The sequence below is a fragment of the Brassica napus genome, chromosome C2, assembly GCF_020379485.1.
Source record: "Brassica napus cultivar Da-Ae chromosome C2, Da-Ae, whole genome shotgun sequence".
Lineage (NCBI taxonomy): Eukaryota > Viridiplantae > Streptophyta > Magnoliopsida > Brassicales > Brassicaceae > Brassica > Brassica napus.
Window position 1 is genome coordinate 35851489 of NC_063445.1, and position 11319 is coordinate 35862807.

General features: G+C 47.3%; 1 protein-coding gene across 1 annotated transcript; it reads left to right on the forward strand.

Annotated features, from left to right (window-relative positions):
* Positions 1 to 1309: 1309 nt before the first annotated feature.
* Positions 1310 to 2053, forward strand: LOC125582363 (serine/arginine repetitive matrix protein 1-like). Its single transcript, XM_048749029.1, has one exon. It carries the CDS (start codon positions 1310 to 1312, stop codon positions 2051 to 2053), a length of 744 nt encoding a protein of 247 aa, XP_048604986.1.
* The last annotated feature ends 9266 nt before the right edge of the window (positions 2054 to 11319 follow it).

An 11319-nucleotide genomic window follows, 5' to 3' on the forward strand; every position in this document is an offset into this window, starting at 1 on the left:
TGGTAGCCTGTTGGATGAGTTCGACCTGATCCATCGCGATGCCTTGCGGGATACGGAGAACATGGGTCTATCCTAGCGTCTTTTAGTCGCCGAATCCCACAGGCAGATTTACGAGGAAGCCGCTGGTCCGGTCGAGGTTGGTAGAAGTAGTGACGCGATCAGTAGTAAGGATATTGGGAGCGATGGCCGAGAAGATCGACGTGACGGCTCGGGAAGTTCGGAACGTGGCGGTTCTGGAGCATTAAGCCAAGTTCCAAGGCCTTTGAGACAGGCTCGTCGGAGGATTCACTTTGATCAGACGGATTGCCGGCCTACGATCTATCACCCTGGTGGGATCTTCGAGGAGCTTCCTCTGCTGCCGTCTGAAGCGCTACGGGACCCACGAGCCAAAGGACAATCATGGAAGAATGTTTTCAGCACTTGCTCCTCTCACAAGACGGTGAAAGATTTGTTAAGGAAGAACGGCGGCGCTGGAGTTACGTACATCATCCCTTCTACGGAGCAACGGCCCTGGCCGCCTCCAGTTGGTTATCAATGCGTGTATGAGTCCTACTTTGGAGATCATACGAAACTCTGGTTTCCAATCCCGTGGTTGGTGATGTCATACGCATTTCGTCGAGATATCGCGATCCCTCAGCTGTTGAATGGGTCGTTGCGCATCGCTGTCATGCTGATGGTTTTGGCAGCGGAGATAGACATCTCGATGAGTGTGAGAGTGTTCGAGGAGCTGACTTTCACGAAGGCTGAGCCGAACGGGGTTTTCTCGGTAAAGATGCGCTCCAACTACAACGTCTTGACTGGTTATCCAAACAAGACGAAAGATTGGCAGCGTTCGTACTTCTACATCAAGTCTGAAGAACATGCTTTCGAAGAGCCACCCGGGGACGACTACCGCATTCTCTGGAATAAAAAACTTCGTAGAAATTAACCGTTGGAGTCGTGTTTTACTCGCTGGTTCTAACCGTTTCCTCTTTGTTTTGCAGTTCGCCATCCGACTACAATCGTATACCCGGAGAAATTCTTTGAGAGTCCTCAGGCAATTGCAGCGCACAGCCACCTTCGTTGGCCGGATCTCAGTCGAGAGTGGATACGTCGTCAACAGGCTAGAATTGCAAGAGGTAAGTCTGTCGCGAGGATCTTCTTCGAGTTTAGCCGTCATAATTGGTTGATGATTCGTACTGATCTTATATTTTGGTCGTCCTTTGCAGTTGATTGGGAGTCGAGACTTCCTTGTGTTCCTGGTCCACGTAAATTGTGTCACTCTCTGTTTACTCGGAAATAACCGAAACTGCTAAACAAAGCTAGAGAGATGGAGGGAGTCCCGGACTTGAGTGCCCTACTGAAGGGGAAGCTACAGTTTCTCTCGAAGAAGCCATCTAGTGCTGCTACTTCGGGAACGGTCGAGCCTAGCCCGGCCAACGAGAATGTAAATGTGGAGCCGTCCGCTCCACGTCCAAAAACGAAGACGACTAAGAAAACAAAGGCGAAGAAAACTGCCGCTGAAGGGCATCAATCTGCGCCCCTTGATGAGAACGCTTCTCTCGAAGGAGCCCCGTCGTCCGCCCAAGCTTTTAAAGATTCGAGGAAGAAGAAGAAGAAGGGAGGAAAGAAGAGATCTCGGGAGGAGTCTGCTGGGGAGCGAGAAGGTAATGCTGATGGCCCTTCGAAGACTTGTCCAAATGAGGAAGTGCCCGAAGGACGGCCTAAAAAGAAGGCGAGCAGCAGATCTGTCGAGAATAAGGCACATACGTCTGTCGATGGGGCCCTTTCTAGCGATAATGCAAGGGGAGGGAGCCCTTCTTCCGAAACCCCCTCCGAGAAAAGAAAGAGGGCCTCGGCGTCTGGAGGTGAACCTTGGAGCGAGTCGGCTGCGAGTGAGAGGGCTAATTCTGCTGCGAGTGAAAGGATTACTCCTGTCTCGGCAGCGAGAGGAGGTTCTCAGTCTGGAGGTTCGCTCGCAAAGAGGGCGAGGGTTGAGTTCCCAGACCGCGTGCAGTTCTCGTACGAGGAGAAGACTCTCCTGGTCTTTAACCCCTCCAATGCGCAGAGCTGACGCGCCAAATCCGTGGCGGGACGATGGAGCTCCCGCCGATAGGGGATCTTTACTTCAAGGATGAATACATTGATGATGCTTTTACTAGGACGCGGGTAATGCGCTCTCCCTTTCTTTCTTTTTGTCGACCAAAAATGATATTCCCTAGACTTAGCGAGCTTCTTCTATCGTTTTTGCAGAGTGATGGGAGCATGAACTATCTCGTCGAGAAATACGACAGCGCCTTGAAGCAGACGATGATCCAGTTGGGAGCTTCTGAGAAACTTGCCCGGGCCAGGCTAGGTGCGATAGAGAGGATGAGGGCCAAGAACAAGAAAGCCGGCGATATGGTCGATGAAGAGAAGGAGATCCTCCGAGTGAAGTTCGAAGAGCTAGAAGGCAAGCTCAAGTCCGGTAAAGCTGCGAAGAAGAAGCTTACTCAGGAGAAGGCTCGCCTGGAGCAGGCCATTGCTTCTCTTGAGAAAGAGAAGGCCGAGTTGCATGAGGAGAGCGAGGCTGCCGTGGAGACTTTGATCAAGGAGAGGCAACACCTAAGGGACTCGCGAATCCAAGAGGTTACTCACGAAAGGATGGTGGTCCAGACCGTCATGACTGATAAGGCGAATCGTTGCTTCGGTCGCGCCCGCTATTATCTCGCTCGTCTTGATGCCTTCGAGAAGGCGAAGAGCTTATATGGGCAAGCTTCAGAGACTAGAAAGTGCCTTAAGATGATAAGGGACAGCGGGACGGAGATCCCGCAAGAGATGATAGACGTCTTCACTGAGCAGGAGAAGCTTCACGAGGCTGAAGTTGCTAATATCCGCGTCGACCCTTTGTCTGAAAGCGACCTCGCCCTCTCCCCGCAGCTTCCTCCTTCGAGGTTCGTGAATGAAGTGTTTATGGCTACGCTTGACCCGTATGGGTCAAACGTAGGCTTGATTGAGTCGGAGGCGGCCTCGCAGCTATTAATCTCGCGCGACACCCTTGAAGGCAGATCCGAGAACCAGTCTAAAGAGCTGTCAGTTGATATTACATCGACTCCCGCGGAGCAGGTTGAGGCTGCAAAGAAGATGGGTCCGGAGGGAGATAGTACTTTAGTTCAAGAGAAAAGGGTCGAGTCCATAAAACCTGAAAGTTCTTATAGCATGTTTGCTTAGAAACAATAGGTCCTTGGTCCTTAATTTGCGTATTGACGACAAAATAACCCGCTAAGGGATTTTGTTCGACCCCGTTTTGTCAGGTTATTCAGGTGTCATGGTTCCTTGTCGCGCTTTCAGTTGAGATAATGTCTAAGGACATTATTCCATTCTGAAGGACAAGGAACCGAATGGTAGAGTTAAGAGGGAAAGGTTCTTTATCCGTTTTTCCAGCGACAATCGAGTGTTGGGCGGCCAATCCCTTCTCGTTAGTCAGAAAAAGGTTTAGATTTCGCTCTTTTTGGTCGGTCAATGCGTCTGAAGCATAGGTGACGTGGGGCCATTGGATCAGGAAATAGCTGAATAGTGGGATGTGAGTATCCGCGTATCACCTGTTTGAAGTACGGGAATCACTCGATGCGATGACTGTCCTATGACGGGCAGGGTTCGTCGATCGTTCGTTGGTCGATTAGGACCAGGACAAAGTTTTGACTTTGGTGTTGTTACAGTTGGACCGGTTAGGGCTCCCTACGTACCTCGGATGAGGATCAAGCCATTCGTAGTTCGTTTTACCCGAGTGAAAGTGGTTGTTTGAAGCGCATTTACTCAGTCGAGTAGAAGTGACCGCGGAAGTGCATCTACTCGGTATTTTTTTTTTTTGGTGGTGCCCATCAAAGATCAAGTAAAGAAGCGGGGCGAAGGGATCAATGATGCGTATGTTACTCGCCTTGCGTTAGAACTCCTTATGAGTAGAAGTGGCGTAAGTGCATTGAGTTCCATGCTCGAGGCACTTCTTCTCCGCGTGATGTTTCAAGTCGATAGACGCCTGGTTTGACGACTTTGACAATCTTGTAAGGTCCTTCCCATCTGGCCCCAAGCTTGCCGGCGTTGAGTTTTTTAGTGTTTTCGAACACTTTGCGCATGACAAGATCACCGAGTTCGAGCGGTCTTGCTCGGACCTTCTTATTGCAGTAGCTCTCTATTTGGTGATGATAATTCTGGATCCGGAGCAGAGCTTAGTCCCTTCGCTCTTCGATCTCGTCGAGGGCGTCGAGCAGCATGTCTTGGTTGAGCTCAACGTGCTGGGGCATTTTCGAGCGTCGAAGGCTTGTAACGTTGACCTCTACGGGAGCCATCGCCTCGACACCGTATGCGAGGGAGAAAGGTGCTGATTTGTCGCACCTCTTGGTGTTGTACGGTGACTCCACAGAACTCCGTCGAGTTCATCGGCCCAGTGTCCCTTCTTCAAGTCTAGGCGTTTCTTGATGCCGTCAATGATAAGCTTGTTGGAGGATTCAGCCTGGCCATTTCCTTGCGGGTAGCGGGGGGTCGAAGGACTTAGTCGGATGTTCCACTTGCTGCAGAACTCCTTGAAGTTGCCTGACATGAATTGCGATCCGTTATCAGTAACAATTTCAGAAGGCAGGCCATGACGGCAGATGATGTTCTTCCAAACGAAACCGCAGACTTCTTTGTCCGTCACTTGAGCAAAGGCTTCTGCCTCGATCCACTTTGTGAAGTAGTCTGTGAGGATGAGAACGAAACGTCATTGGCGAGAATTGGGAAGCGGGCCTATGATGTCCATGGCCCATCACATGAATGGATATGGCGCTGTCGTTGTGCGCAACATTTCAGTTGGGCAATGGATGCTTGGTGCATGTTGTTGGCATTTGTTGCAGCGTCTGGCGTAGGACTCGCAGTATGTGTTCATTGTTGGCCAGAAGAAACCCAGGCTTCTTACTATAATCACCAAAGCTCGGACGCCTGAATGGTTTCCTCCAGCGCCTTCGTGCGTTTCGGCCATGACTTGCGGTTTTGTCGCCGTGAATGCACTTGAGGAGTACTTTGCTTGCAGTCCATCGATGGAGCTCATGGTCTAAGACAACGTAATGAGCACTTCATGTTTTTAGTCGGCGTGCTGCCCATTTGTCGGTTGGGAGTTTCCCATTGCTGAGATAATCGATGAATTCCGTTCTCCAGTCTGGGTCAGACTCTTCAGTATCCGTCATGACTTCCTCACGACGGTTTGCGTGACTGGTGACTGGGGCAACGATGACCGTTTGGTCGACTGAGATGTCGATACTTGGTCTCTCGATGTGGTGTATAGGGATGGTTCGCTTAACCTGATCGCTGATCCTGCTGCCGAGGGCGGCGAGGGCGTCGGCGCAGACGTTCTCCCCTCTGGGAACCTTAGTGAGATCGAAGAATTCGAATTCTACTGCTAAGCCTTGGACCAACTTGAGGTAGGCGCCCATGCGGTCGTTGCGGGCGTCGTAATCTCCACTGTACTGACTAGCAACTAGCTGTGAGTCGCAATAGGCACTAACGCATTTAGCTTTGGCAGTTTTAGCTAAGCGAAGTCCGGCAATTAAGGATTCGTACTCGGCTTTGTTGTTCAACGCTGGGAAACCGAAGCTAAAGGACTGTCTGATCAACTCGCCGGTTGGTGATTTCAGTTGGAATCCGGCTCCTGAACCTTTGTTGGTAGAAGATCCTTCGACGTGAAGGGTCCAGTTTTGGCTCAGTAGTACGAGGTCTTGTTCGAGTTATGGAGCCAACTCAATTAAGAAATCTGCCAGAACTTGAGACTTTGCTGCCGTACGGTTCTTGTAAGTGCTGTCGAGCTCGCGGAGCTTGATAGCCCACTTCGTTAGTCTTCCTAATCTGTTTGTATTTTGTAGTATTGTCCAGAGAGGCTGGTCGGTGAATACCTCGACTGAATGTGATTGGAAATATGATAGACTATGGATTTTACCCACTTTTAGCCATGTTCTATAAGTGTTTTAATATATATTTATTACTATATAGAGTCTATTTAGAGTATTTACAGGTTCAGGTACGTTCTGGAGAAATATGGTGATTTTGGAGTCGTTTAAGGTGCAGAACTGAAGAGATGCGTCAGATGTCTAGCTATGGCTGGAGACCTTCCCACCGTTAGATTGAGCCCATATTTTTCCACAAGATATAGATTTGAGTTAGCTTTCCAATTCTGCCGGTTTGAATTCAATAAGTATCCTGTAGCAGATGTTATGCCCGTTTTCCTGAATAGTGGTCAGTCTGCCTCGCGAGAGGAAGCTGTCGAGAAGAGGAACGTATGTCGATCGACGCAGAACTCTTGACATCGATCGATATGGATGCCAGAATGCAGGCCGAGCATATTTTATGACCGACTGAAGCCCAAAAGCAACCCCAAATTACCAGAATACCCTTGGACAACCAGAAACCCTATTTATGTTATTTATAAGCCATTGTTGACGGCTACATCTATCTAAGGTTCTGACTGGTGACCTTTTCGGGAACACGAGGAACAAATAGGAAAGGAACGTATCGGACTAAAATGGCAGGAATGAAAAGGAATGCTTGTTCCTTATCAAATTTAACAAAGAATGCTTTTGTTCTATATTTCTCTACAAAAAAAGGAATGAAGAGGAACAAGAAGGAAAAACTATTCCTTGTGAATGGTGAATTTTTTTCGGAATGATAAGGAATTCAGTGTTTCCTTTCGTTCCTTGGTCACCATTCAAAGCCTAAGCTTTCTTTAATTCATTGTTCTTAGTTAGGAGAGAAAGGAGGAACTCCTTCAGAGTCCTCCTGGAACTCCATTGTCTTTGGTTTTTTATATCTATTGCAATTTCATCTATTCTATCCATGATTTTTGTGACAAACTTCATGTCTGAATAGATCCACCTGTTAGGTTTAGGGTTCAGATAGGTTATGAAGGATTAGCCCAAAATATAGAACTGCTAAGTTGTGATATTCACGAACTAGGATTGTTCTTACTGCTTGTGTTCTAGAGTCATGAACTAGTACCCTGATCTTAGAATCATTAGGCACAATGTCATCGCTTGGTCTTTTCTCTGAACTGAATTCTATTGAGCTAGGATTGCTAGAAACATATGAGAGTTGATTTAGGAACCCTAGTGCACACATATTCAATCCGATCGTTAACCTTGCTAAAAGCGATATCGATCGATGATCCAATAGATTAATCGATCGATATTGTGAAAGGTGTATCGATCGATATTCCTATAGAATAATCGATCGACACTTTCTATAGATCAACATGCGAGAGCTGAGATCTTAGATCTAGTGATAGATAATCTAGACATGCGAGAGCTGGTAGATTATTGTTATTGTTTGAGTTTTATAATATCTTGCAAGCAACAATTAGCATCTATATCATTATAATCCTTGTTAGGGTCAAAAACGGTTACGACGAAGTTAACATTCAAAACGTCCGAAGAAGAAAACGAAAAACCCTTCTTCGACAAATACTTTTTTGAAATAGATTTTTCCTTACGAAAAGCTTTGCAGAGGAAACAAGAGACATAGGACAAGAGCTCGAAAAAGGTCGCTACACAGCGACCGAACGCGTGTTCCGCTCGATCGCTATGTAGCGACCGAGCTCGAGCCAAAGCTCGATCGCTAGGTAGCGACTGAACGCGTGTTCCGCTCGATCGCTACGTAGCGACCGAGCTGGAGCCAAGGTATTGACCGAGCGTTCGTTCCGGTTGGTCGCTACGTAGCGACCGAGCGTTCGTCCACTCGGTCGCTACGTAGCGACCGAGCTCGAGATGAAGCTCTGTCGCTACGTGGAGACCGAACATTCGTTCTTCTCGGTCGCTATGTAGCGACCGAGCTCAAGCCGAAGCTCGGTCGCTACGTAGCGACCGAGCTCGAGCCGAAGCTTGGTCGCTACAAAGCGACCGAACTCGAGCCGAAGCTTGGTCGCTACGTAGCGATCGAGCGTCTGTTCCGCTCGATCGCTACGTGGCGACCGAGCTCTTCCGAAACGTCGATACAACATTAATCCATGCATTCTCGCCTACCCTTCGATGCTATCTCCCGAAGACCGTAGCGAACCCATTTCACGTTTCCTGCCATTCTAACTCATCGATCAAACTTTACCGTAAAAACCGCGGAAAGTTCGTTCTTTTTCGAAAGAAGCCGTAAAAAACCCTTCGAGTCAGAAGACGTCCCAAAGGGACCTAAGACATGACTCGAGGCCCAACTTACGATTTCTTAACCAACAGCCCATAATCCGTATGACGGTTTACGCTTGGTTTGCAAGGAAAGATAAATGTCAAGTTTCCGCGGATAAATACGAAATTTTGAAGATAATTACGAAGATCGGAAAAAATGGAATATCTGCATTTTTACGCTATGACGGCTTAAGGGCAGAAGAGGAAAAGCGCAAACCAACCTAGGAGCCAGTATATAAGGAGTCCTAGGCGAGAAACATGGGGGGGGGACTTTTCTCAGAGCAAACTTAGCACTTAGGGCAACTAGGAATCTTGCTGACAGTCCTCGAGCCCAGGCTTATACCTTGTTGTAAACGCTCATATGCAAATTCGGAATAAGACTTCTCTTTGATCTCTTTTTACGATTTCATATAATTTATCGTTGTTATCTTGTGTTCTGATTGCTTAGCGTGTGGTATTAGCAGATATCCGGGACCTCTGGGAAACTAGGGTTCTCCTACTTTCCTAATTTAAACGGAAATCGACTGTGCGAATTTCGGTTACCACAATCCTGATTACCTGAATAGAAACCCTAGATCTAGCAATCATCCTTCCATCAAACAAATCCTTGCCAAGCTGAACAATTGTCTTGTTCAACTTGTTTACTGCTTTGCTATATTTATTTACTGCTTTAAAACTATTAGCCTAGCTTAATCATAAACTGTTTAGATTTAATTGGTTCGCTAGCTCCCTGTGAATTCGATCCCTAAGTACTACAACTCGACCTCTTATTTGAGAGAGTATAAATCACTCCTTAGAGTAATTTGAGTGATATCAAATTTGGCGCCGTTGCCGGGGAGCTTTGATCGCCATTAGATCTTGTCTAGTTAGATTTAATCTAGGTTTTACTACTGTTCACAAAAAACTAATAAATTTTTTTTTTCTTCTGTTTCAGGTACATACATATGATATGAGTACCAGAAGCAGCAAGGGAATAGGGTTCTTACTAGTAGAGCCACTGGATTTGGAACGCGTGATCCATAAGTCTAAGAGGGCAGTCGACACCCTCCAAGCAGCGATTGGCAGCGAAGAAATCCAAATGTCGATAGACACTGCTCACCTAACGTCGATCGACACTGATCACCAGACGTCGATTGACACTGATCACCTGACGTCGAGACACTGCTCACCTGACGTCGATCGACTCTGATCACCTGAAGTCGACCGACACTGATCACCTGACGTCGATCGACACGGATCACCTGACGTCGATCGACACTGTTCACCTGACGTCGATCGACACTGCTCAACTGACGTCGATCGACACTGCTCACCCGACGTCGATCGACACTGCTCATCAACCGTCGATCGACACTGCTCATCCACCGTCGATCGACACTGTTCATCCTCCGTCTGGCACTACTTGTTTGGAGGCAGAGAAGGTCGAAGTTCTCATACTTACAGTGGACGAGAATGGGATGTTAAGAGACGAAGAAGGTCGCCCTCGCAACAGCACAGGACAATTGATTAATGCAGAGGGTGCTGTAATTCGTAATGTGATTGATGTTGCTGAGACAAACAACTTTGATCTGAATCGCGAATGGTATGATTGGGGAAGTGTGGACCCTTTATCGAGGTCTTCCTCATGAAGATCCCAGAGACCTTATCAAAGAACTTGAGGAGTTAGCCTCTGCAAGCGAGCAGAATGAAGTATCTGTAGACCACATTATCTGCAAAATCTTCCCATATTCTCTATTTGGAGATGCATTTAACTGGTTCAGTCAGTTGCAGCCAAGATCTTTAACCTGCTGGGAGGACATTAAGACCGCCTTCCGCAACAAATTTCTCTATGAAGCTGCAGCAACTCGAGAAAAGGAGAAGGATGATAAATGGGAAAGGTTCTTGGCATCGTTAGATGAGGAGTATATGATTCCAATACAGCTGCTCGACGACATTATGGCAAAAAGGGATGAACAAGATGTGTCTGGAGAGCTGAGCTGAGAACAGGAAGCTGGTACTAAAGATACAACCTCAACGTCGATCGATAGCATGACCTCAATGTCGACCGACGACAAGACCTCAACATCGATCGATAGGTCGATACAAAAGAGCACCGATGTATCAAGTTATGTTCTTGTCCCAGATGTAGACAAAGAGATCACTATGGACGATTTCTTGGAGCTAGAGGATGTGACAGCACCTGAGAATCTGGATCACGACTTGGAGAAGAAGCTTAATGACCATTAGCACACTTCAGAAAAGGATCTGGAAACTTCACTAGAGGCTAGCATCGGTCGACACCAACCTGATGAGATTGATCTACAACCACTCCACATCATCGATCTGCACCCACCCGACATCGATCGACACCGCCAACCACTTATCGATCGACACCACCCACCTAATATCGATCGATTCCGATTGCTAGACGTTCCGCCAGGTTGCATAATTGAGATGGAACCGATTGAGAAGAGGATGTACATGTCTAAATCCTGACACCTTGCTGTCCCTAAAAATCAGAGACTACCTATCTGGACAGAAGAAGCTGTTAGGTTTCACAAAAGAGTGAAGAGGATACATGATCCTGTGAAGATTGTGGTTCCATGCGCTGTATTTGAAGCTGAATCTCCTATCCCACTAGATAGAAGTATGCAGTTCAGTTCTTACATTGAGGTATTGGATGATCATCAGCACGTAGAAGCTTCTTAGAGAGGGTTGCGATTTCGAGATGAGGTCGATAAGGGCCCAGCAGAACCAGTATCGATCGACAACGACCGGACACCATCGATCGATACTACCGCATCACCATCGATCGACACTACCACTTCATCGTCAATCGACATTGGACGCGTATCAGAGCATAAGGAGTTCGATGTGTGTGGAAATCTTAGGGATGGAGAAACCACCACGCGATCAGACAACTTTGGGGGGAAAGAAGAGGAGAAATTGGAAGAAGAGAAAAAGGATCATGGGTGATTCTCAGTTATCATTGATTCCTTGCTTCTCATATGGTGTCAGGAAATCCAGAGTGCGCAGCATATGCTTCTCACAGCCATTTGCAAAGCTTCAAGCACTCCTTATTGCTGAGATGATAGACAAAGGAGAAGAATCTATGAAGGAGGCTTTCACACAAGAATGATAAAGCTTCAGAGAGCAGACATTGAGACTTTTTTTGGAGCATGTTCTCATT